The 26,255-nt window shown below is 51.9% G+C and overlaps 1 protein-coding gene across 2 annotated transcripts in view; it reads right to left on the bottom strand.

Moving 5' to 3' along the window:
* LRP1 (LDL receptor related protein 1) overlaps positions 1-26,255 on the bottom strand; it is an 86,819-nt gene that overhangs the window by 41,948 nt on the left and 18,616 nt on the right. The window contains exons 7-24 of one of the 2 annotated variants that reach the window (XM_019657573.1): positions 20,546-20,708; positions 20,214-20,436; positions 19,000-19,189; positions 18,382-18,525; positions 17,043-17,279; positions 15,673-15,853; positions 14,554-14,776; positions 13,496-13,697; positions 13,031-13,156; positions 10,736-10,876; positions 10,516-10,641; positions 9,935-10,051; positions 9,389-9,469; positions 8,713-8,763; positions 7,576-7,743; positions 3,906-4,088; positions 3,296-3,496; positions 1,904-2,149 (exon numbers count right to left, since the gene is read on the bottom strand). In XM_019657573.1, coding sequence (XP_019513118.1) covers positions 1,904-2,149; positions 3,296-3,496; positions 3,906-4,088; positions 7,576-7,743; positions 8,713-8,763; positions 9,389-9,469; positions 9,935-10,051; positions 10,516-10,641; positions 10,736-10,876; positions 13,031-13,156; positions 13,496-13,697; positions 14,554-14,776; positions 15,673-15,853; positions 17,043-17,279; positions 18,382-18,525; positions 19,000-19,189; positions 20,214-20,436; positions 20,546-20,708 — 3,003 coding nt within the window. The remainder of the gene's footprint in view (positions 1-1,903; positions 2,150-3,295; positions 3,497-3,905; positions 4,089-7,575; positions 7,744-8,712; positions 8,764-9,388; positions 9,470-9,934; positions 10,052-10,515; positions 10,642-10,735; positions 10,877-13,030; positions 13,157-13,495; positions 13,698-14,553; positions 14,777-15,672; positions 15,854-17,042; positions 17,280-18,381; positions 18,526-18,999; positions 19,190-20,213; positions 20,437-20,545; positions 20,709-26,255) is intronic. The other variant, XM_019657574.1, reaches the window with a different exon arrangement.

Raw genomic sequence — 26,255 nt, forward strand, 5'->3', positions numbered from 1 at the left:
TCTTTGGGCTTTTCTCAAACCCCGTTCTTATATAGCCCAAATGTTAATAATTGATGAAGGTGTATAACTTTTATATTATCAATAATACTTTTTATAGTTTCTCTTTTGAAATTTAGAAGGAATGTTATTGCAGAAGGAAAGAGATGTTTGTGTTTTTGAGAGAAGTTAAAAGGAAGTAATTTGTCCTAAGAAGTTGTTTTTTTCTAAATGAGTAAAAAAGAGACAAACTAAGAAGGACAAGGGAAGTTATATAAGGTTTGTGGAAAAAGACTCTTGAGAAAAGAATTGTATGTATGAATAACGCTAGAACCCAACTATGGGAATATGCTTACCCCCTAACCCAATAAGGACTACTATGTTAATTCAGATGGAAACTCAAGTGGCTATGAAAAACAAAAAGTGGCCCTCTATAATGGCTTCTGGGGCACAGGAAATTTACTTATGAAACTCTTACTGTCCTCCTGGCCTCTGGAAAATTTTTTGATGGTAATTGTAATTTACACCATTGTGTTCTTATAGCTTTGGACCTAATTAAACCTTAAAGTTATAGTTCCCAATTGTACAACCAGCAGGAATCAGATCAATAATGAATGACACTTGAGTGCTTCCAATAGGAAGTAGATGGGCCATATTAAAATTAAATAATAATAATAATAATAATATAAATGGGAACCCATCTCATGGTCAGATTGTGAAAACCAAAGGGATATATGGTTGTGCCTTCAAACCATAAGTAAATGTTATACAAGATGCAAAATACAGAAAAGTGAGACAGACAGCAAAACTTGGATCATGATAGCTTGCAGGTAAGAAATGATTCAGAGTGTTTTTTTCTTAATGAAGGCCCATAAAACCTGACTGCTTCCCATTTATCTGCTTTTCTCTTTTGAAAAAAATTTGGCCTTGACTTCCATCCATGGTTATGGTCTTGCCCCACCCGCAGTGGTCCACCATTTCGGCAAGACAAATGATGACACTAAGACTTCCTAGGAATAAGCCTTCCTAGCACTGTGGAAACACATTATTCAATCAAGAGGTTGGTCTTTAATGCATCCCTTGGGTTGATTTATGACCAAAAGGGGGAAGTGTGGATGAAAAAAAGACCACATACTAAACCTGACAAGCTCAGGGGAAGCCAGCCTGGCGGACCCTACAAACTCAGAGACTGAAAGTAACCACATTGGACAGTCTGAACATAAAAATTCTTAACTAAAAGTCAGTCATTGGTAGTCACGTCCCCAGGCCTGTAGATTCCTTGACAAAGGTCAGTCTTTACCTTAAGTGAGCCTGTCAATTGTCTTTTCACATCTAAGATAACATACCTTTGAAATGTCAGAGTAATCTTTACCAGACTCCTCAGGGCACAACTTCTGCTTCGAAGCACAGATCCCACATTCTTATCTTGTTCCCCCAATACCATCTCTATGTGCTGTAAATGTTAATTATTAACTATCCTGTACTCACCAATGTAAAAGAAGTATGTCTCTCTGTTTTACTTTTTATCCAGTCCCTGAGATTTTCCGCTATGTTTTCTCCCACCCCCTTAATCTACCACCAATGGATTTTATGTAACCCTCCCTACACCTCCTCCTTTGATTCTAATGTATAAAATAAGCTGCAAAACTGCTATTCTCCGGAGCATTTTCTCAATCTGTTGAGATTTTGCTTCCTGGCAATTGTTGTCGGTTTGGCTCAAATAAACTCATAAAAATTCTCTACAGGTTTGGACGTTTCTTACGTTGACAAGGGGCAGGCAGGGTCTCTGTTGGCCTTGGCACTGAGCCTGGATGGAAATCTCAGCCTTTGGCATTTGGCCGCCCAAGCCCAGCCCACTACAGCTCAGGGGCCTGCCTTGGCCTGCCCAGCTACCCAGACATCCTGCCTCCCTTTACCCATGTTTTACCCAGGCTGCGGCAGCTCTCGCCATCTGGCTCCAGCACCCAACCCTCGTAGCAGGAGCACTTCACGCTGAACTTGTTCTGGTCGCACTTCTGACTGCACTTGAGGTGCTTGGCACAGTAGCTCTGGATCTGACAGGTGTGGTTGTCGGGCCCCAGCTCCATGCCCAGAGGGCACGAACACACAATGCCTTCCCCAGGTGCCACCGAGCAGTTGTGGCTGCAGCCGCCATTATTCAGAGAGCACTGGTCTGGGGGACAGGGAGCAGGGGATAAGATCAGGGTCAGGATCCTGGAGGAGGCAGGGCCACTGCCCTGCTGGGCCCCAAGTCCGAGGCAGCCCAGACAGAGCCCTGGCGCCCTGCCTGTGACGTCCACCTTTTCCATTCCTGGCAGCCCTCTGTTCCACTGCTTCCCAGGCTTTCTCAGGACCAGGGATGGGACCCCAGCACCCACCACGGGGACCACCTCTCCTCTTTCCCTTTCAACATCATGGCTGCATCTCTTTGGTCTCTAGTCTCTACTCCCTTTTTGAGCCCATGGTGGTGCCTCCAGCTTTTTGCCTCTCTCTGAGAGGTTTGGGAATCCAGTCCCCTTTCCTCGATCTCTCCTGATCTGTGGTGGGAATGTCCCGCCCCTGAGTCCTGACACACCCTGGGCTCTGCCAGCCCTGATAGATGACCCATCAGTTCTCAGGGCCTGTTGCAACTGGCCTTATCTCCCACTCCCCTCTCCTTCCAGGAACCCCATGCTCTGCCTGGCTCACAGAAGATAAGGCTGCCCTGCTCTGCTCTGCTCCTCAACCCAGAGCCATACTGTGTGGCCCTCCCTGACCCCCCACGTTTCTTTTGATCTTGAATGCACACCCTCCTCCCCTCACTGTTCTCACTCACTCTGAAAGATCTACCCATCCGTAAGAATCCAGTTAAATCCCTGCTTCCTCTGGGGAGCCTGCCCTGACCACAGCAACGCTCAACTTGGTGCCTTCATTTCCAAAGCTGGCTCTGTGCTGCTCTGTGGTACGAGTGTGGGTGAGGGGCTTGTGTCTGCAGCGAGGGGTTGCACTGCACTGTTTCCACAGCTGTGACCTTGGACCAGTTATTTAACCTCTCTATGCCTCAGTTTTCTCATCTGTAAGATGGAGACGATAACACTCTCTGCCTCAACGGGCTGCTTTATGGATTAAATGCTATAATAGTGTGATGTGCTTAGCACAGCCCTTTGCTAAGGTGAGTTGTACATCAATATGGGTTGTTGGTAACTGCTCTGGGTACTACTCATCCAGCAGCCAGACGTGCCCTTTTGTAGTCTCAGACCTCTCGCCACAGAGCCCTGACTGCTTATCCAGCCACCCTCCCCACTCCTCTCCTGGGGCCTCTCCTAGGCCTGGGCCTCACCACAGAGCTCTCCTTCATCCGAGCCATCTCCACAGTCATCGTTGCCATCACACAGCTTGTCAGGGGGCAGGCAGACTGAGGGGTTGTTGGCACAGGGGTGCGAGGGTGGCCTACAGGCTAGGGACTCGCAGTTCTTCTCATCCGAGTTATCTTCACAGTCTCTGTTGCCATCACACACCCATGCTTTGCTGATGCACCTGGCTGAGGGATGGTTATAGGATGAGGGCCAGGCATGGACAGCAGGGCTGCCCTAGTTCCTTCCCAGACTCAGTGGAGTTCTCTAATAGGGTCATGACTGCAATGCCTTAGGGTCCACTAGGAACTCTGAGGCTTTTTGTGTCAAATTCACATAGGCAATGAAGAAGGTGGGAATCTGCAGGAGGTGCTGAAGCTTAACTTTGGTGAGGGTTTTGGTTCCCGGGGCCCTGGCCCCTTCATTCCTTCCTCATGCATCATGCACAAGCTTTTTCTGTGCAGCCTTTTGCCTCAATGTCCCCACCTGCACCCCTCACAGTACAGTGCTATCTCCCTTGCCACTGCACTGCTCTCAGTATGGTTTCCTCCTGTCCATGGTGCCCCATTCCATGCTCCCTCCAATACTTCTTTTTACCAGAGTCCTTGCAGCCAAACTTCACGTTAGGGTCACAGACGTGGGTCACTCCCTCACAGCTCTTCTCATCACTGGAGTCCATGCAGTCAGTGTCCCCATCACAGCGCCACCTCAGGGGGATGCACAAACCATCCAGCCGGCACTGGAACTCATCATTGTGGCAGCCGCCAGGAGGTCTTGTGGCTGCAGGGGGACAGGTAGACGTAGGGGCTCCAGGTCAGTCATTCCCATCTCTGCCTTCCCAATACCCCTCCTGCTATGCCCGGCCTGAGGCTATGAACAGAGACAGGGATGGAGTGCTCTCTGAGTCTGCTGACACTCTTTAGAAGGACTAATTGAGAGTCAGGGACCTTCCAGGACCCCAAAGATCATCTTGTCTACCCTCCCTATTTTACACACGAGAGCACGACTGGATAAGTAATTTGCTAGGCCAGAGTTCAAATGCCCCCCACCTTAGTCTAGCCTGTTTCATTCATTCATGCCACAGACACTTATTGATCGCCTATGTGTGCCAGCCACTGTTCCAGCTGCCAGCATGAACAAGATAAAGTCCTTACCCTCAGAGAGCTGAAATTCTAGTGGGGAAGAGAGACAATGAAGACACGACACAGAAACCAGAATGGAATGGCAGTTAGTGATCAAAGCTATGGAGACAAAGCTGGGTCAAGGCTAGAGAGAGCTAGGAATGCTACTTTAGATGGGGCAATCAGGGAAGTCCTCTAAGCAGGAGACATTTGAGCAGAGGCTTGGACAGCGTGAGTCTTGAGAATACCTGGAGGTATATTCCAGGCAGAGGGAACAGCTAGTACAAAGTCTCTGAGATAGGACATATTTAAAAAATGCCCAGGGCATATTTGAAGCTGCACAGCCGGAGTAGAGTGAAGGAGGAGACGAGTGGCAGGAATATAGGTCAGAGAGGGAGGAACCCTGCAGGCCACGGAGCGGTGTTTGGCATTGATTCTTAGCATGTAGGAAGCCAGTATTGGCTTGAGGGCAGAGCTGGGGCGTAATTGGACTTAAGTTCTGCAGGATCACTCTGGCTGCTGTGCTGAGACCTGACTCAGGAGGTTGGGAAAGGAGCAGGAGCAGCACCTGGGAGGCACAGGTGACTATGCACCAGCACTGCTGCCACAGCCCCATTCCTCCCCGCTGTCCTGCCAAGAATACGGCTGAGGCTCTTATCTTGTGCTTGGACGTCAGCAGCAGCAGCCTCCGAACTGATTTTCCTTCCGTGGGGCCCCTGAACATCTTTCCAATCTAATCCCCTTTCAGGACTACCTTCTGAAAGATCTACATTTTATCACCTTCCACCTTCAAAATCCTTTGAAGGTCCCCAGTGCCTGACTTTCACCTGCTGTAATCTGCCCCCTTCGACACAGCCTCATTTCTCACTGTTCCCTCCAATCTGAGGGTCCCTGCCCGGCCCCACTGTCCCCTGTGGGAGTGCTCAGTTTCACCCTCTAAGTCTTACTGTTGAGTTCTCCAGGCCATCTCAAACCCCCCGCTGAAGAGCCTCCCACTTGTCCATTTACCCACAGTCTAATCCCTCCTCAGGGCCCAGTTCAAACCCCACTTCCTCCTGAATGGTTCCAGACCATTCCAGCTCACAACCATAGTTAACAATCGCTACCAACCACAGTATCCCTGCTCACATGTGCCAGCCCCACACCCCCATCTCCTCTCAGTTCATAGAGGAGGAAGGCAAGGCTTAGAGAAAACAACTTGCCCAAGTTCACCCAGCTCTCAAGTGAGGGGTCAGTTCTTCTCACCATGCCATGCACAGGCCTCCAGGGACCCTTTCTCGGAATCCCAAGGCACTATTACCTGTTCTACTCACCCAGCCCTTGTCAGTGGTGGTGGCCTTGGAGACACTGTCTCCTGGGCCTGAGTGACCCTCCCTATGCTCCTGCTCAGTGCTGGGCTCAATGCTCAGTATTGTTCCCATTATGTGAACCTCAACTCAACAAGGTAGAGGTTTGTAAGCTGGTGGCCCAGTGGCCAGATGAAGCCTGTGGAAAGAGTTTGGCCTGCAGTGTTTTTAAAACGTTAAAAATCAATTAACAGTTTTTACGACCGATTTGTGTTCCCTAAAAAGATGCCGAAATCCTAACTCATAGTACCTGTGAATGTGACCTTATTTGGAAATAGGTCTTTGCAGGTGATCAATTTAAAATGAAGTCATTAGGGTGGGCCCTAATACAATACGACTGTGGTCCTTATATAAAGAGGAAATATGGACACAGAGAGGGACACACACACAGGGAGAACGCCATGTGAAGATGAAGGGTGTAGCATGCACAAGCCAAAGAATGCCAAAGCTTGCCAGCAAACGCCAGAAGTTAGGAAGCAGGCCTGGAATTGATTCTCCCTCACAGCTCTCAGAAGGACCCAACCCTACCGACAGTTTGGTCTTGGAATTCTAGCCTCCAGAACTGCGAGGCAATAAATTTCTGTTGTTTAAGCCACTCAGTTTGTGGTAATTTGTTGTGACATCTCTAGGAAACTAATATGTCAGTATTTTTTTTTTTAAGATTTTTATTGGGGAATTGGGGAGATGGGAACAGTGCTGGGGAATTGGGGGAAGGGGAACAGACAAGTTGCTGTCGTTTTTTTGTTCTTCAGTCTAGTTGTGGAGGACGTTGCTTCACTGGCCCAAGTTGGCACCATCATTACACTCTTCCCGGGCGAGGCAGATCGGTCGCCGGCTTCTGGACGGCCATTCACTGCGGCTGCTGGCCGCTCATGCTGGCTGCTGGCTACACACGGTAGCCCATGGCAACCCACTGCCACAAGGGCTGCAGCCTACGCCGTCGCCGGCGACTCACGGCAGCCCAGCTCCAGGTTGAGCTGTTGTTCAACATCTTAGCTGTGGAGGGCAGTGTCACTGGCCCTCATATGTGGGATCCGAACCGGGGCCCCCTGGCATCCCAAGCCAGCTCTTAACCATCGCGACACTCGGCCGGCCCATGTCAGTATTTTAAAATGGATAGATTTTACATAAAAATCTGCATTTCTGGCTTCTCTTGAAACGAGGGCAACCCTGGGTCTGCATTCTTCCATGGTAACAATCGGCCAGAGCTGAGAAACCAACATCCCTTGAGAGGGTCTGTGCCTTCCGGTGAACTCAGGTCCCACTGCCTCCTGGAAGCCTTGGCACCAGGACCGTCACAGAGGCAACCCCTTTCTCCTTTGTCCCCACTGCACTCACTCACCCCTACCCCTCTGAGCACCCCCTTTCCAAGCTACCAGCTCCCAAACACAAGCCACGTGCTGAGTGCTTTTCGTGCATGATCTCACTGAACCCCCACATCAACGCTGTGCTCTTGGTGCTATTATTATCATCCCAACTTTGCAGATGAAATGCACAGAAGCCACCAAGATTAAGTAACTTGGTCAAGGCCACCCAGATAATAAGTTGCAGAGCTGGAGCTCAAACCTAAGGCCACCCAACTGCAAAGCCTGCAATCTTAACAGTGTGTGACAATGAGTCGTCGGCAACCCCCCTCTCCCACAGGACTGAAAGCTCCTGCAGGATAAGAGTCATGTCTGGGTTATCTCTGGTTCCTAGATGGCAATGACATGCAGTGGGGAGGATGGATGGATGGGTGGATGGCCGAGTGACTGGCATGTGAGCAGTTTCATTCCCGCCCTGCTGGCCCCAGGTGCCTACCCTGGTTGGTACAGTTGGCATGAGTCTCATCACTATAGTCTCCGCAGTCATTGTCCCCATCACAGGTCCAGTGCTCAGGGATGCAGCGCCCGCTGTTGCACTTGAACTGGGTGCTAGAGCAAGAGTGGCTGCAGCCAGCTTCATCACTGTTGTCCCCACAGTCATTGTCTGGAGGGAGGCAAGAAGGGGAGAGGCAAGGGGGGGGGTCAGCAAGCAACCGTCGCTGTGACCCCAGCTTGGGGCCCCCACTCCCACCTCCCCGTTCCCACCCTTGGCCCACCCCAACCCCCCACTGAGAAAAAAACAAACAGAAAAGACACAGAAACTGCATAGACTGCAGCATGCACCATGGCCCACATCGGGGGAGGGGAGGCGGGGTGGGCTCCAGGAGGGCCCTTCCCTGAGTCGCAGAAGGCTGGGACGCAGAAGGCTGGGACGGAGGGGGACAAAGGATATATTCCTTTCCCATTTGGGCAGGGTGTGGGAACAGGGGTCTGTTGTTTTTGGGGAAAGGCAGCGATCTCTCTGGTTTTGGAGGGAAAGAGATAGGTGGAATGCAGGTGAGGCCTCTCTGCTGGGAAGCGAATGACTTAATCAGGCCCCAGCCTGAGCATGGGCATTGCTGGGCCCCATGTGCTGGGCACCTGGCTCACAAGGGGCACTGCCTACAGCTGGGAAGGGTCAGGAGCCACTTCTGGAAGGCATCTGAGGGAGACTGGATGGATGTCCTGCTTTCCAGGCCTCGTGGGTGGGGACTAGCAGACTTCCCTCTACACTTCCAGGATGCTGGGGAAGACTGGGCTTGGGCTCTCCCCCTTGGGCTGTGTTCCTGCCTCTTTCTCAACTGGACTTGCTTCTCTAACTCTCTCTTCCCGCTTGGTCTTGGTCTTCTTGTCCCCACTGTGCTGTCGTTTCATCGCCTCTGAGAGGTTCCCTCTGCCTTCTCTGCTTCTTTCCCTTCCACTGTTTGCTTTCTCCTTCTATCGCCTCTCCCTCTCTCTCGCCCTCTCTCCTCCCTTTCGCTTTTCTTTCACATCCTAGGAGCTCTGGGAGGGGAGCAGCCTGGGGGTCCTGAGAGGTGGCCTGAGGCCAGCTGGGGCTCTGGGGGTGATGGTGCATGTGCTTCTATGCACTGACCGGCAGGCTCAGGACAGGTCTTTTCGTCAGAGCCGTCCCCACAATCCTTCTCTGAAACACAGAAACCGCCAGGGCAACCATTGGCACAGGAGACATGGCAAAGACGAGGGGCAACATGGCGCTGATCCAGTTCACCCTCTCACACGTTAGCCAGGGCTGGAGCCACTGGTACCACATGTCACAACACCACACAGACACAACCAGAGCCCTGAGATGGCACACACATGACGATCCACTGGCCCCCGTAGCTCAGGGCTGATATCACCTGGTCCGTGGCTGACCACCAGGTGAGCTCCTGAGCCTGGAGGGTGCCCCAGGAGATGGGGTTTGCAGGGAGAAGGGAGTCGGGCACTGCTTGCTCTGCCCCACCCCTCCCCGGCCCTTCTTGCTTCTCTCTCCCCTGCCCAGAACCCGTGCCAAAGGATGGACAGCTCAAGCTCTGCCTGGGGAGGGATGGCACAGATAGGCGATGGGCAGGGTCCCCCTCAGTCCATTTTGGTTCCCCTATGGCATTTCTGGTGTGTCCCCATTTCTCCCAGCCAACCCAGTGGGGCATAAGTGAATTGGAGGGAGGCCCTAGCTTGATTCTAAAACCCATTGGTCTCCCACCCGGGGCCTGGCTGTAGCTTCCAGCTTTCCTGGAAATCAGGGCAGGTGAAGGGAGGCACGCTCTTACCATTGTCACATCGCCAGTTGATGTTGATACATCTGCCATTGTTGCAGGTAAACTGAGTCAGGGGGAAGCAGGTGGGATAGGCTGTCAGGGAGAAAGCATAGCTGAGTAGGGCCCTCAAGGTTACACAGTATCATAGCACCTAGCAGGTGGGCACAGGGTCCCTCCTGTAATCAGCAGCCCATAGCCCAGCCAGACAGGGGAGAGAAGACTAAGAAGTGATGTCTCAGCCTGGAACTCTGCCCATTCATCCCTACCCCTCTGAGCACCCTTTTTAAAAAGCTACTCGTTACCAAATATAAGCCCTGTGCTGAGCGTTTTTCATGCATGATCTCACTGAACCTCCACATCAAGCTGTGATGTGAGTGCTCTTATTATCCCCACTTTGCAGATGAAACCTAGAGAGGCCACTGAGATTAAGTAACTTGCTCAAGGCCACCCAGGTTACTAAGTTGTAGAGTCTGTGCAGCGCCCCTGCCCCAGGGCATGTTCTCATAGTTGGCCTCCCCCGTCCGTGCCAGCTGGGCTTTTCCCGCTTGTCCCTCTTACCACACGAGGCTGACTCATCAGAGCGGTCCCCACAATCATCGTCCAGATCGCATGTCCAGGAGATGGGGATGCAGCGGCCACTGGCACAGGAGAACTGATTGGGTGGGCAGGTGCGAGCTGGGGACAGGGATGGGTGTGAGTGCTCACAGTCCTGTCTCTCTCCCTTATTTCCTTTTCTTTCCTATTATGCACTGCCTATCAGGAAGCCTTCCTGAGGATGTCAAAGCCATTTCTTCTTAGAGAAGTTCAAAACCTATGTGGTCTCACACTGGCTGCATCACCTCATCTCTTAAGGGGTCCCTGGTGTCCTCCAAGGAGAAGACCTACCCTGCCTCACTAGTATCTCCTGTCTAGAGCTGTGCTCTGTCCCCTACAGGCTCAGTCCTGCCAGCTAACCCTGTCCTTCAGGGGAAGGGGAAGGCACCGCCCTCCTGCTTGGGGCTCCAACTTCTCTGCCGCAAGGCCCCACACTTTTTTCTTTCCCCTGAGGCCCCTCTGTCTTACCAAGCCTGGCTCCCCACTACCCTGCCTCCCCGATTGAGGGGTGTCCAGTGTGTTCCGTCCCGCCCCCCATTCTACACCTGAACACGTGGCATTGGACTCATCTTCACTGTTGCCACAGTCGTTGTCGCCATCACAGAGCCAGCGGTTGGGGATGCAGCGGTTGTTCTCACACTTGAAGCGGTCAGAGGGGCAAGTGTGCTGATCTGGGAGAAAACAGGTCAGGGGTCACCGAGCAGGCCGAGAGCTACACCAGCTGCCCTGCAGGCCTGCCACCCAACAGAGGACTGCATGACTCACGGCAGAGGGCCGGGGCCTCGTCACTGTTGTCTAGACAGTCGTTGTCTCCGTCACACTTCCATCGCTCCTGGATGCAGCGGCTGTTGGCACAGGCAAACTCTCCTGGCTGGCACTGGGGTGGGGGCACGTAGGATGGGTTTGCTGTGGGCACCACAGGGGTGTGAGGAGGAAAGTCAGACTCAGGTCAAGGGACAGGTGCTCTGTTTGCTTGTTTTATTATTTAAAAATAATACCACAGAGTAAGTTTTCCAAGTGCATACTTCTTCATGAACAAAGTATCTGGATGGAAACTGTAACTTTATCTCAAGCCACAAGGGTGATGTTTACACTAATATGTCCCGTACTTTAGTGTGGCCTGAGAATAACCAGCTCTCAAGAGAGCGCAAGGCCGCCCGTACTTTTGAGCCCACCGAGACCGTTCCTCACCCCTTCCTTGCCATCTCCACAAACTGCCTCTTGGAAAGCGTCTCTGTGACCCTCAAGGTCCTGCCCTGGTCCCTGGATTTCTTCTTTCACAGATGCATCATCTCCACCAGCAGGAGTGAAAACAGGCCCCAGAACTCTGCTGGCTCCGTGCTCCTGTCCCCCAGCACTCACACCTCACCACCCTCTTCTGCCGTGGGCTATTAGCAGTAAAATCACGGCATACTTTGTGTTTGCGTTGGTAACCTCGAGAAACCCAAGACTCCCACATCGGCCTCTGTCCCTGAACCCTACAGGTCTGTGCATCCCCTTTCTGACCCATCTCTCATCTCCACTCTACTCCCTGAACCTTCCAATGGGCCCCACGGGTGGCTATTTTCTCTCCCACAGCCCACAACGACTGGGCCTGGAGGTTGCTGTGTGTCTGCCTTGCTTCTCACTACTCCTCTCTGAAAAATCTGCATTGACTTTCATGTTATCAGACCATCCCAAGCCCTACTTCTACGGGCCCCCAGGCTACTCCCTGCCATCCTTAAAGGTTTTCCACGCCTGGCTCAATGTCACTTTCTCAAAAATCACTCCTGCTTTAATTCTTGGTGATTTCAATGTCCATGTAGATGATCCTCCCATTACCCTAGCTACTCAGCTCCCCTTTCCACCAATGCCATTGCCCCACCTCACTCTGAGCTGTCCACCAAGGCCCCATGCTCCCATTTTCATTTCCAGGATTCTATCATTAGGAAGCCACCCTGAATATGGGAAGGCATGAAGGTGTGAGAAATAGCAGAATGGGTGATTAAGAATCAGGGTCTGGGTCAGGCTTCCCCCTCTAACTTTGGGCCTCAGTTTCTTCACCTGTAAATTCAGGATAATAAAAAATACCTTCCCTATAGGAGTATTTTAAGGAGTAAATAAGTTACTGCATGGGAAGTGCTTATAACGGTGTCTAGTACATAGTCTATGCTCAATAAATATTGGCTGTGATCACAACAAAAAACTGGAAGTAACCTAAACATCCAACAGTAGAGAAATGGTTGAATGAATTATGGAACATTTACTAAATGAAATATATTTAGTAAATAAATATATTTACTAAATTAAATACATTAAAAATTCTGCTTATGTATTCACGACATACTGTCAAGTGATAAAAGCAGAACAGTATGTGCAGCACGATTCCATTTAAGTAAAAATAAATGCGTAGAGAAATGTTTGGGAGGGTGCCCCCTCCAAATGGTAACAGTGGTATCTATGGGTGGGGAAATTTGGGGTGACTTGCACTTTCTCCTTATATTTTTCTCCAATGTTTATTTATTTATTTTTACAATGAGCATGACTTACTTTCATTTTAAAAAATGAGGCTATTTAAAATAATGCAAGAATAACAGAAAATGCTATGACACATGAGCTCAAAAGGGCAGAAGATATTTTATATACAGTATGATTACAGCTATGTAAAAACCAATCATATAACCCATCTAACAAAAAAATGTTGGTGTTCAATTTAGCACCATGCTAGTAATATAGTGGGATTTGGGCCTTTTCCCTCTTGTCTAATTTCCAATACTTAGAACTATTGTTATATGACTTTAATAATGGAGAAATAAATGTAAATGAAGAATATTTTCTTCTTTCCATAGCTTCCTTGCTCATCACTCACCCCCTAAGCTCTGTGCCTTCTTAACCCCTTCCCATCCCTCAGTCCTCCCTAACCAACCCCCTTCTGGCCCCCAGAGCCTGCTCTCGTCCCACCTCTCACCTCCCGTTGCCCCCACAGGGCTCGCTTTGCCTCCTTCATCTCTGATTGGACCTTGTGGTCTCCTCCTATTGGGGTCTGCTTCCCCACCTCCCACCCCAGCTGGACCCTCGTACCCAAGCAAGTGACACCGTCTCTGTCCAACACCTGGTCCTCGGCGCAGGCACACTGGCGGCTCCCAGGGGTGGCCAGGCACAGGCTGCTGCAGCCACCGTTGTTCACCCGGCATTTGTTGGTACCCACTGTGAAGGAGGATGGCAGGCAGGGGTCAGGGGAGGAGCGGGAAGACAGGAGATGGAGGGGAGGGGAGAAGATAGGGGAGGAGGTGCATTCAAGTGAGGAGACAGAAAGGGAGGAAACATTGAGAGGATCACGAGCATGTTGAAGAGAAGGTGATGCAGGTAGGGGCAGGCAGGGAGATAGGGAATACAGAGTCAAATTGGGTTGGGGAGCCTCCCTTTCTGAGAGTCTCAAAAGTCAGAGCCTAGGAGCCCTGGGCAATGCCTTCACCCCCTGGGGAGTCTCGACCCCCATTTAGGTCCCACCCCGTCACCAGCCCCAGCCCCAGCCCCAGGGGGTACCTTGCTGCTGCTGGGCATCATACATGCGGATCTCAAAGATGGGGGGCCTCTCGCTACGCAGAAGGGTCACGGTGGGAGGTGCACCCCCTGTGCCCCGTTCCAAACGGTAAACACTGCCACTCCGGTACTCAGTCCAGAAAAGGTAGTTGCCATGGTGACACAGGCCAAAGGCATGATTCAGCTCAGGACCCTCATACACAATCTAGGAATGGAAGGGAGGTTACTAAGGAGTTAGAGACAAATGGGGGGGGCCTGAGGAAGGCCCAGAGGGGTCACTGTTTCATACCCTCATTTATCCATGTCCTAGGTCTGGGTCTTATTTCCTCCATTAGCATGGGAGCCCCTGAAGGTGATAGTTTTGCAGAGTGAGATGCCAGATCCTGAACCCAGCAGGAGGCTGATGGTGAGATTTTTCCACTGTCTTCTCTTGGGCCGATTCATATTTGTTCATATCCCTCCAGTATGCACATGCACACACATAACACACACAGTACTGAGCAGACAGCCAGAATTCATCCATTCATTTCTTCATCCAACAAACATTTGCCAGGATTTATTAAAGGTCAACTTGTGGTACGCACTAAGAAATGAAAAAGTCATGGTTCCTGCCCTGGAGCTGCTCATTGTCTCATGGAGGGCACACACCGTAATCCAGGGTGGAAGAGGGGACGAGAGATAACATTAGAGGAGGTGGCCCCTGAGCGTTGTGCCAGGTGATGAGGGTCTGGGCGGAGGCAGAAAGAACTGCATGGGCAAAGGCACAGAGGGCTGCACCTTATGATGTGTGCTGGGAATTACAAGCTATGGTCAAGCCTGCAGACAACACGAGCAGTCACAGATACACTCTATTAGAGGCAAACCTCAAACAACACGACACATAAGACACACAAGCACAAAGACATATACATCCATGGGGACAGAGGTAAACACACAGGAAGCCGACGGGCCTGGACACACACAGATGCCCACACATTCACACACACAGAGCCTCATCCACACGCAGACATGGTCTAGCAATGCACACACGAACGCACGCACACAGGTGCACACTTGCCCACCTTCCGGTCTGTGCCATTGAGCAGTATGGTCTCGATGCGGTCATAGAAGGCATCCACCCAGTAGAGGCGGCCAGCTGGGATGTCCAGGCTTAGCCCATTGGGCCACAGCACTGTCTTGGAGGTGACAAAGATGTCTCGGTGTGAGCCATCCATCCAGGCCCTTTCCAGCCGCCCTCGCCGACTGTCCTTAGGGTCTTCCTCCCAGTCTGTCCAGTACATCCACCTGTGGGCAGTGACTGGTTAGCACACGGGCCACCCCTGCCATCAACAGCCTCTCTGTTATCCTTATCTATGTATGTTACCCCAGAGACCTTCACAGGGGTCTTCCTGCCCTGCTCAACCCTGGCCCACACATTTCACTCATTTATTCCTCCATTCAACAAATATTTGATGAGTGCCTACTGCAAGCTGGGCACAGTCTGGCACTGGGGAACCCAGGGAAGACCAAGGCAACCAAGGGCCCTGCTCTCCTGGAGCTCAAGTCCCACCCAGGGAGACAGACAAGAAACAAGTCAACCAAGAAGGTCTCACACAGAGAGTGATAAAAGCCAGGAAGGACACAAAGCAGGTGACAGCGTGGAGAGTGATCAGGCAGCAGGTGGGGAAGGCCTCTCTGAGGGGGTGGCATTTGAGCTGAGATATGAATGTAGAGAAGGAGCTAGATCTGCTCCAAATATCAAGGAGTTCCCGGCAGAATAACTCCCAAGAGCAGAAGCCCTGAGGCAGGGAGAGTTAGGGTATCTGTTTGAGGCACAGAAAGGGGGCAGTGGGGACAGAACTTCCAAGGGCAGAAAGTAAGGTGTAGATGAGGTCAAGTAAGCTGCAGGCAGACCCCGTAAGACCCCAGGCATGTTGAGGAATATGGGTCTCACTCTAAGGGCAAGGAAGCCGGAGGAGGGCTCTGAGCTGGGAGTGGCAGAATCAGATTTCTATGTATGTGTTTAAGGCATCACTCCCATTGCCCTGAATACAGGGACACCTTCTCCCCTTTCAGCCTCCCATTCTTGCCTATGCATCCCACCTAGGCTGCTGTGCCCTGTTCACACTCTGTCTCATCCCCCACTTCTGAGACCCATAGGGTGCCCGGTCCACCTACCCCAAGGCCCTGGGAGGACTCACCCATTGAGTGGATCCACCACAATGGCCCTGGGGTGTGTCATTTTGCCCTCTATTAAGGTCTTGCGGGTCTGAGCAGCTTTCTCCAGCCTGGCAACGCTGATGGTCTTCTTGGGTCCATCATCCGTCCAGTACAAATTGTCCCCCATCCAGTCCACAGCCACACCCTCCACATTGTGGATGCCTTTGGGGAGTGCAGAAGAAGCTCAAAATTGCCCTCTGACCCTTAGAATGCGTGTGTCTTTCGGCAACCTGGCTAGCAGGGAGGGGAGGGAGTCTCTTGTGTCCAAGAGGGTGGATGGGATTGGGATGGGAAGATGGAAGGAGTTGGAAGATCATTTGTGTTGCCCTATCTGTGTTGACGCACAGAGCCTCTCAAAACTGCACATGGCAGCCAGCACACCTACGTGGCGGATACAGGCTCTCATGATAGGGCATGTCTGGGCCTGAGCTGGGGTGGACAGCTGAAGCAATGTGCTCTGGGCACAAGTGTGATGCCATGTCCCTGGCCTAAAAACCCTGAGCTAACAAAATGAATAAATTAGGAAGTGATTTTTCACTTAGCTAAAGGCTTCATCTCCAATGTCCTTTAAATAGCAGTTCCCCTGGTACAGGGAACCCCAATCTTTTCCTGATGAGGAGTTACTTTTGATTTCCCCCAAGTCTTATGATTGCTGACTGTTGAGGTTCTCTGACTCATGGTGGGGGGTGGGGAGCAGGGCAAAGGGTGGTAACTGGCGTCAGCTAGATTGATCGGTTAGGGCACCCTACCCTGGGGGCCCGAGTGCAGGTTTGGCAATTCCTAACACTGATGGGGAAAGGACAGAGCTTAGCTCAGAGTCTCATATCCATCCACACAGTTGGATATTCAGAAGACAATGTACTGTAGACCTGCCTGAGCAGCTCAGAGGGGAAGGCTGGATTCAATTCACAAAACATGTAAGCATGCAGCTTTTGGCGGCCGTGGCGTCTAGTGGCACAGACCCTGCATGTGCACATGGGTGTCGATGTGCCTGCTCCGATTCAAGGCCTCAGGCCTCTCCCAGGCTGTGTGCTGCTTACAGCTCCAAGGCTCAGAGCCAATGGCCGAGAGACCCTGAGTTTTCCCAAGGGCTGGCAAGGACAGCCCACGCTGCTTAATCCATCCATCCTCCTGTTTCTTGTCGGCTCAGCCAAGAAGGGGGTCACACAAGGGTCAATCTGTCATCCCCTCATCTCCATGCCAACCAGCCCAGTCAGCCAGTCAGCAGAGGACTCTCCATGCTGAGAGGGCACCGGAAAAGAGATACCTAGGCCCCAAATCGCTTCCCATCCCAGTGGGCCATGTCCCTTGGGGGTCCATTCCATACGCCTCCCACTTCCAGGGCCCTTACCGTCCTTCAAGATGGTCTCTCGCTCAGTGCCATCGATCTTCTGGCGGCCAATGAGGTAGCTGGTGGTGTCAGCAAAGTAGATGAAGCCGGTCTCAGCGTGGAAGTCCAGGGCCCGGGGGTTCATGAGGTTCTCAATGGGAATCATATGCTCGTCTGGGACCTTGGCCCCCATATCCATGCCCCGGATGATGCCTGGCCGGCCCTTGCCATACACGAGGAACAGCTCATGTTCTGGCTCTACGGCAGGCACAAACAGGGGCGCAGTCAGACACACACATACGCATGTACACACATACACACACACGGCTGCCATCCAGCCTCGGGGGCCATGGCTCAAGTGGCTGCAATGCCCCAGCTATACTGGGTCTAGGAACCTGGGGGCAGCAGGGTCACTGCAGGGTCACATGGACAGACACATAAACATGTAAGGATCAGGGGACAATGCCCTAGGGGTTTTAACCTGTCCTCTAGGGATGAAAAATGGGGCACGTGTAACAAGTTGCACGTTTTCAGTTAAGTGCACTGCTCAGCAATGAAATTAGTGGCCCAAAAGGAACGCCTTCAAAATATGTTGACACTTTTCACCGCTTCCTCTGTTACCATCCTAATCTAAGCTACATCACTTCTTCCTACACTACCGAAATAGCCTCCTGCCACTTCCCTGCTGTCTGTCCTCCACCCAGCAGCCGGGGTGATCTTTTTACACATGTGAATCAAATAATGTCACTTCTCTGCCTAAAAGTTGCCAAGTTCACATTGGCCTCAGAGCCTTGGCAATGTTGATTCCCTCAGCCAGGAATGCCCTTCCTTCAAGTAGTTACATGATTCACCTCCTCACTTCACAGAGAGCTCGGCTCAAATTGCATCTCTGAAGAGAAAGAAGCCTTCCCTGACCAGTCTATTGAAGTTGGAGCTCCATTTATTTTCTTCCTAACACCTACCACCACCTGAAGTTATATTTGTTTGTCTGTCTCCCCTGCCAGACATAAGCACCTGGAGGCCAGAGATGACGTTTTTCTGTTCACTGCTGAATTCTCATTGCCAGGACTGTGCCAGACACATAGTATATGCGCATACTTACTTGCTGAGTGAAGAAATGAATGAAGGTATGAATGAATGGGCTAGTATAGTCTTCCGTGGAGCTTGAGTGGGATAGTGGGAAAAGCCCTGTTTTCGGGTGTGGGTTCAAGTTCTGCCTCTGCCCCTTACTAGTTGTGAAACTTTGGATAAGTTCCTTTATCTCTCTGCATCTGACAAAAGTGGCTGGGCCGTGGGGAGGCAAATAAGGACACCTTCCCACCCATCCCAGCAGGCATGCACACCCTGCTGTGTTACTCACTCTTGCATGACTTCCCATCACTGCCCAGGCTGAAGCCAGAGCGGCAGCGGCAGGTCCGTGCCTTGTGGCTGTTGGCCAGCAGGCAGATGTCGGAGCAGCCACCCGGCTTCCCATACTGGTCATTCTCACAGGCGTGGCTTCTCACTAAGAACAGGTTGGAGAGCTGGTCAGGACCCCTGAGAGAACCCCATGCCTAGGGCTTGCAAAGGCTTCCTAAAGTCTTCCCACAATCCCCCCTGCTGTGTTCTTTGTGCCTATTGCTCCACTTGAGGATTTAGAAGCCACAGGACTGAGACCCCTTGGACCCACCACAACCTAGCCTTCAGACTCAAGTGGGGGATGACTCAGGTCAGGTAAGAGTCACTCAGTTACCCATGGCGAAGTTCTTCTCCTCTAGGCTAGTCAAGGGACTAGGAGGGGAACTCTATGAACTTAGCAGGAGGAGGGAAGAGGCTCCCTGGGGGTGGGATCTGGAGGCTGAGGGGCAGAAAGGGGCTGGCGGGGAGCTTAGGAGCCAGGGGATGTAGTCTAGGGTGGATGGTTAGGAGAAGCAGTCATGATACGAGAATCGGGTTTCTTCTAGAGGGTCCCTGGAGTGGGCTGTGGAGCCCTGCTCACCTCGAGGCTGACGCCGCTGGTGGTAGATGTGGAGGGCGCCACCCTTGTCCACACGGGTGACAACCTGGTAGTCGGTGCTGTTGAAGCGATTCACGCGGATCACACTTGTCTTCTGCTGGGCGTTGGCATTGTCCGAATTGGTGGCATAGAGATAGTTCTCAAACACAGTCAGGCCATACAAATGCTCAATCTGAGACGGGGAGGCAGGAATAGCACCATGAGAAGGGAATTCTCCCTCCGCCCCTGGAGAGCCCCTCAGCTTCCCATCCAAACTTCATTATTTGTATTCCCAAATTCAGTCTACAGTTGTCTAACTCCATGCTTTACTCCTGTCTCTTCTGGCTGGACTATCCTGTTCTTGAGATCTTCGCTAGTCAAAATTCCACTCATCCTTCACAGAGCATCTCTTTGAAGAACTTCTGGAATCTTCTAACCAGAGATGGTCTCTCCTTCCACATTCCATCTGTCTGGTTGTTTTCCACTGTCTGGTGATTTGTGGACTTACTGCACCCATTCCGCTCAAACCCCTTGAGAGCAGGAACCACGTCCCCCACAGAATCAGGCACACAGTAGATGATGGCATGATTCTGGACTAAATTGGAGTTGGGCCTTAAATTCTGTCCACAGAGAACATTCTTAGCCTGACTCCAGCCCCCAGCTTTGGGAAGGCTGAGAGGACAGACTGGCCCCAAGCAAGCCCTGTAACAGCCCCTGCTACCCACATTAACTTATCTAAGGGAACCAACTGTCCTAGTCTGTCCAAGACTAATAGGCTTGTTGGTTTGTGGGACTCTCTGGGCTAACACCAGGACAGTCCCAGGCAAACCAGGATGGATGGTCACTCTAATTATCCTAGAACGGAGGTGCCATCTCTGAGCTGGCAGGGCTTCTAGACTAGGTTAGAGTGATACTGCCCAGCTGTGTAACCTCAGGCAAATCAAATCACTTAGCCCCTTGAACCTCTGCTTTTTTCATCTGCCAAAAGGGAACTGAGTCATCTGTTCATTCATCAACCAGGGGTTGTTGCAAGGATCAAATGAGAAACAGGAAGTATAAGGTGTCTTTAAAATAACTGCTCCCATCAGAGTGGATGCCATATCCTGTCCTTTCCTCAAAGTGCTCATGAACACTCCCCACCTTCCCAGGGGACTCTGGGCCACCATGCTGCCATGCTGCCATCCCCCAATGGTTTCCTGCGAAGGCTTGCTCCTCACCAGGATGCCCTGGATGATGGTCTGCCGGCCCTTGCCTTCGTAGTCTACCACTTCAATGTAGTCCAGATAGGCGTCGGCCCAGTAGACAAGGCGACTGACCAGGTCCAGCGTGATGCCGTGAGGAAACACAATCTTGCTATCGACCAGCTTGGTGCGATTCTGCCCATCCATGTCGCAGCGCTCCACCTTTGGGATCTGCCCATAGTCAGTGAAAAACACTTTCCTGTGGGCAGATGGCACGTTAAAAGGGTTCTAGACATTGGGTGCCCACCCTTCCACTGTAGCCTCTGCCTCCCCCCTTCCAGGGCACAGACCCTGCCTGCCCCTCTCACCCCATGGTAGGATCCAGTGCAATGCCCTTGGGGTTGTAGAGCTCCAGGTCTAGCAGAGTGACACACGTGTCCCCGTTGCGATTGCAGACAAAGATTCTATCATCAATGTCATCCACAAAGTAGAAGTTACCCGTCAGCCAGTCGATGGCCATCTGTTCCACGTCTGGAGAGTGTGAATGAAAGAGCTATGGAGGGAAGTCCTCCCACAGACATGCCCACCCTTTCTGGTGCAGAACCTACTGCTGGACACCTGCCTCTTCTGGGCCACCCTCCTTCACGGCCCAGGCTGTGGCTGTCTTTCTTCCCTGAGATCCTATGGGAGTTACCGACAATGGCACATGTTGCCGTATGATCTTTGCTATATTTCCACCTATTTGATCTCTCCAACAAGAAGTCTCTGAGTATCTTCCTACACAACTCCATTCCTCATGCTGAGTCAGGGTTGGTACACGGGGCACTGGGTAAGGTTGGTTCATTGACCAGTCCCTCCTTGAACAGCCCCATCTTCTTGGGGTCCCAAAAGGCAGTGAGGACAGGTCCACTAGCTCATTCTGTTTTTTGGGGTTTTTTAAATTTGCTTTTATTTGAGATAAGAGCACTCAGGCTAAATAAACATCACATGTCTTTGCTTTTGGCTGGACTTTCATCAATTTTATATGGCAAGCTGAGTTATCTCATGCTAGCCAGAGCACTGACTGGAAACTGTAATGTTGCAAAAACAGGGCCCTCAACAATCAATCCAATTTGAGAGAAAAGATTGCCAAAATTTTCACATGGATGAAAAAGGGAAGGCCTATGGTGGCAAAAGTTTGGAACCAGTGACACAGGCCAAACAAACTTCTTCTACTCACCCCTACTACCCTGTTTTTTCATTGCTCAATTTCCTCATATTATGGAGGGTGGGAAGGAAAAAGATAGAAGGCTGGAAGAGATAGCACATAACAGGAGGGCCATCAAAAGAACTGAAGGTAAACTGAGGCATGGCTCAGAAAGAGGGAGAGCTTCAGAAGGGTGGGAGTGGGGGACGAGGATGGAGATCATGTACTACATCAGTCTACACCATGAGTCTGGAGGACATCCAAGAGGACAAAAAGGGCCAAAGAGAGTAGGGGTGGGACAAGGGCAGCAGGAAGTCTCGGAGGCAGGAAGTCTGGGGACAGGGACCCTTGCTGGTTTCATCTGGACCCCTCCTCTCTAGGACCCACTGGCTCTGCTCCATCCACTGCCTCCTCCAACTACTACCTCAGAGGTAAGCCTCTTGCAAACTGGGAAATTTCCAAGACAATGGCTCCCTGGGACCTCTGCCCCATACTCTCCCTCCACCAACTTCTCCAACAGGGAGAGAAATCTTTGGATGACCTGCCTTTGGCTGAAACTCACCCTACACTAAACCTAGTGGGGCTTATTCCGCCCCCCACACAGCTATAGGTGTGATGACTGGGCATTAGGCTCAACCCCTCCCTAATCCTTGTCCTCCCCACAGAGACTCAGGGGCTGTTTCCTAACAGTGGGTGGGGGCAAAGGGAACAGGAACAGGTTCCCAAGGAACTTGGCTGGGCCCTGACACTGACTCACAGTCACAGGACTTAGGATGGGGGGGAGGGGAAAGAACCAATTTGAGGTTCTCAAACTAATTTCCTCTTCAGGTCCGCGGTGCCCCCCCCCCCCCCCCCCCCGCTCATTGAACTTCACTCCAAGGACTGGGGAAAGGACACAAGGATGAGTTACCCCAGTAAGTGTTGGTGTACCCCTGAAAGCAGCCACTCTCTCCTCTGGACCCTGGTACTGACATGGTCGGAGAGAGAGGGCAGAGCAGCCTGGGGATGTGGGTCCCAGGCCAGATAGGAAGAGGGCCCAGTGTAGGGGTTAGGAGATCAAAATGCCCCACACAGTTACCACAGAGAAAACAGATGAAAATGAATGCTGCTGGGCTACCTCCAGAGGAAGCCAAAGTCCCAAAGTGGGGGGGGGGGGGTCTGGGCCCACAGCCCCAGGCAGCCATCAAGGTGGTTGAAAGGCAAACAGGGCTGTGTGCCCTTTACTTGGTGGGCACGTAGGGGTCTGGGGGATTGCTGGCATGTAGAAGAACTTCATCATTTGATGCTGTTTTCCCAGCACCAGCTGGTGCAGCTGCGTCCTTCTCTCCAACTTCCTGAGGCTTCCTTGAGTCACTACCCAGCTCCAGGGCTGGCAACACCCTGCCCTGCTCCCCACCCACCCTTCCCTTGGCAAGAGGGGAGGAGGAAGAAACCAGAAAGGATCTGATGCCCCCATCCAGGTGCAGTTCCACAAGAATCCCCCCAAGCCTCAGGACAAGGCAGAACTTTGGGCCTCCCTCCTAGCTTGTGTTCCCTCCCAGTTCCAGGAAGGAAGGCAGAGGGACCGTCCTGCACTCAGATATTTACCGTTGGCTGGTCTCCCCTTCCACCTCCCAAAGGCCAGGCAGGGCCCCACTCAGCAGGCCGGTGAGGAGTTGGCAAGAACTGGTCTCCAGCCCGGCCTGGCCTCCCCTTTGGTATTTTTGCAGCTGGAGACTATTAGTTGCAAGCAAAAATCCTTTGTTATCCAACCCCCCTCCACCACATTATTTTCCTCTCCCCTGAAGTCCAGATTCCTCTGCCCGCCCCACCACACATATGCACAAATTCACATGCACACACATACACTTGGCCACTCACACCACTACAAGGCCAGCGTAGAAATGGGCTCAGATTGGAAAAGGGTGCCTTTTCTCCCAGGCTTCTCCACAGGCAGTGTCCAGGCCATGTCCCTCTGTCCACGGATGACATGAGGGGGAAAGCAGTGTCCTGGGCTTGGGCCTAGAGGACCTGAGCATTCTGACCCCACAAACCCAGAGGCTAGCTGTCCCTTGTGGCCCAGCCTTCCTAGAGCTGACCCACCCCAGCACACCCACCAGAAGGCCTCTGTTCAAAGGCCTCAAATCTTGAGGATAGAAGAGTTTCAGGTAAACCAAGGAGAATGAGGCTGTGTTGTGGAGGGGAGTTTGGGGGATGCTCTGGGGGCTAAGGTGTTGGAGATTCCAGCATAGAGAAGGCTGCTAGAAAACTGGGAGGGAGATGAGATAGTCAGAGGACAGACCACAGCCTGCCTGTGATGTCGCAAAAGACTTTCAGTTCCAGGCCCCAGAATAGACCTGGAGTATGTGTGTAAATGCTGAGCCCTCCCTGTATCCTGACTCCAGTGCTCAGCACTCTATACTCCCCACAACTGCAGTTTTTCTCAACTTCTCCATCATTCACAGTGTTCAAGAGGCATTTCCCTAAATAGTGGAGGCTTTTCCAAAAAACAACAGACCTTACCCTGTTCCCAAGAAGATCCCAGCTTCAACTGCAGGACTCCAGTCACTCTCCCTAAAGTAAATCTGGGGAAGGGGGCCTGTGTGCCCTGAGAAAATATCCCCAACATATCCACACACCCAAAAATTGTAGGCTAGGGCACAAGGTCCCTGGGAGAGGAAGAAGAATCCCACTTCCTCTTTAACCATAACCTCAGGGAACACACTGCACCTAGCTATTATTTCAGGAACCGCCTCACCTTGCCCCTCACTCTGTTCTGCCCCGTCCCCAGCCCCAGCCCCAGCTGGGCTCTATATGCTGACAGCCTGGGTTTGAATCCTGGTTCTGTCACCTTCCAACTGTGAGACTATGAGCAAGTGGCTTAATGGCTGAGTCTCAGTTTGCTCATCTGTAAAATGGATGGTGCATTAACAGCACATATCACAGGGCGTGGCAGATAATAAACATGCATTATGAGAGCAGGACGCCGTCTTTCATCTTTGTTCCCAGCTCCTGACACATGTACTGATTGATACAACAAATATTTGTTGAGTACTGAGTTCTCACTCAGTTGTCCCAGAGCTGAGACATCACTTTTTCCCTTCCTTTCTACTGCCAGAATCCTCCTCCTCTGGCCTCTGAATGCCCAAGACAGTGGGCACTGCCATCTTTCTGGTAATCTTCCTGCTTGTCAGAGCCACTCACAGATCTTACCCAGAAGGCTGGGAGGATAGAGGGAGGGCTGGGAAGACGATCAAGAACCTGGGGCCTTCACAGGTAGGAATGAGACCTCCAGGCGGGCCTGACAGAAGCATTGCTAAATGGTCTGTCTTCAACACTCCTCTTTCCTGCCAGGCCCTGACTTCAGCATTTCTTGTTTCACCAGCAAGTCCGGAGCTCAACCACATCGTGTCACCTCTGTCCCCCAGGCCCTCTTCCTGCTCTTACTTCCCCCTGGGGGGTATGCCCCCCTTCCTTCCCCCACCTGGCCCAGGTCCACAAAAGTATTCATTCAGTCCTGGGTCCCAGGGATGAGAAGCCTGGATTCTGCAGCTCTGATTCAGAATCAGAACCAGGGTCTTCCTGCTATTGAGAAATCCTTGCTGGGTTCTAAAACACGTCTTTTGCTTAAATTACTTCCTTTGGCTTGGAAACAGTGGGGGTGGGGGGGATGGTGTTGGGAGCAGGCTGGGTGGAGAGGCAACTTCAAGGAGACAGCGGGGGAGGAGAGGACAGGGCTGGAGCTGTGCCGGAGACACTGGGCAGGCCCTGGCCTGGGAGAGAAGAGGAGAAGAGGGCTGTTAAATGATTAGGAAACTCTGAACGGGAATGGGAAGCAAAAGTGCCAGGATGCAAGGGGCCCAAGGCCAAAGAATGGGGTGGCTAGAGCCTCCCAATATTCCAATACCCTGTGGGTGAGAAAGGCCAAGGAAGGGGGTGGCTGGCTTTCATACATAAAGTCTGGAAGTGCTCCACACGCATGGATGGGGTAGGAGGCTGAGAGGGCTTGGGGTGCCCAGTTTAGTGGGAAGACAGCTCCTCTTCCAGCTGAGGAAACCAGTTCATCACAGACTCAGAGGGGCTGCTCTCTACCCCCTCTAGACAAATCACTACTCATTTCCTGTTGTGATTTTAAACACACACACACACACACACACACACACACACACACACACACACACAAGTGAAGCTGGCCAGCTGGCTTGAATTGGGGACCCATTTCGCAACCTCGCTGCCTGCAGCCTAGGGGGCCTTTTCTGGGCCTCCCCGCCCACCTNTGGGAAGACAGCTCCTCTTCCAGCTGAGGAAACCAGTTCATCACAGACTCAGAGGGGCTGCTCTCTACCCCCTCTAGACAAATCACTACTCATTTGGATCTCTAATTTTAAACACACACACACACACACACACACACACACACACACACACACACACACACAAGGGAAAGGAAAAGTGAAGCTGGCCAGCTGGCTTGAATTGGGGACCCATTTCGCAACCTCGCTGCCTGCAGCCTAGGGGGCCTTTTCTGGGCCTCCCCGCCCACCTCCTTTCTCATGCAGCATGGTGCAGGGGAAGAACCTCTAGGACTCCTGAGGGCCCCTCCAGAGTATCCTCATACACAGCCCAAAACTAAGTGACTTCAGCACACCTTATTTTCTTCACGGCTTCTATTTGTAACCTCAGAGCCTCCCCTCAACCACACACGCGTACCTTCCCAGGGTCCCACTCCTGCAGTCTGCCCTCATTTTTTCTACAGTGGAAATATCCTCAAAATTGAAGAGGGGACAGGTAAGAGGACTGCAACTTAAGCAATGCAGGGCTGGGGGTGGGGTGGGGTCAGGAGAAGACCTCCAGCCCTGCCCAGCGCATCGGCCCTGCAGGAGGCTGGACAGGGCCTCAGGTTCCCTGAGAGG

The sequence above is a fragment of the Hipposideros armiger genome, unplaced genomic scaffold (assembly GCF_001890085.2).
Source record: "Hipposideros armiger isolate ML-2016 unplaced genomic scaffold, ASM189008v1 scaffold_277, whole genome shotgun sequence".
In the NCBI taxonomy this organism is placed as follows: Eukaryota; Metazoa; Chordata; class Mammalia; order Chiroptera; family Hipposideridae; genus Hipposideros; species Hipposideros armiger.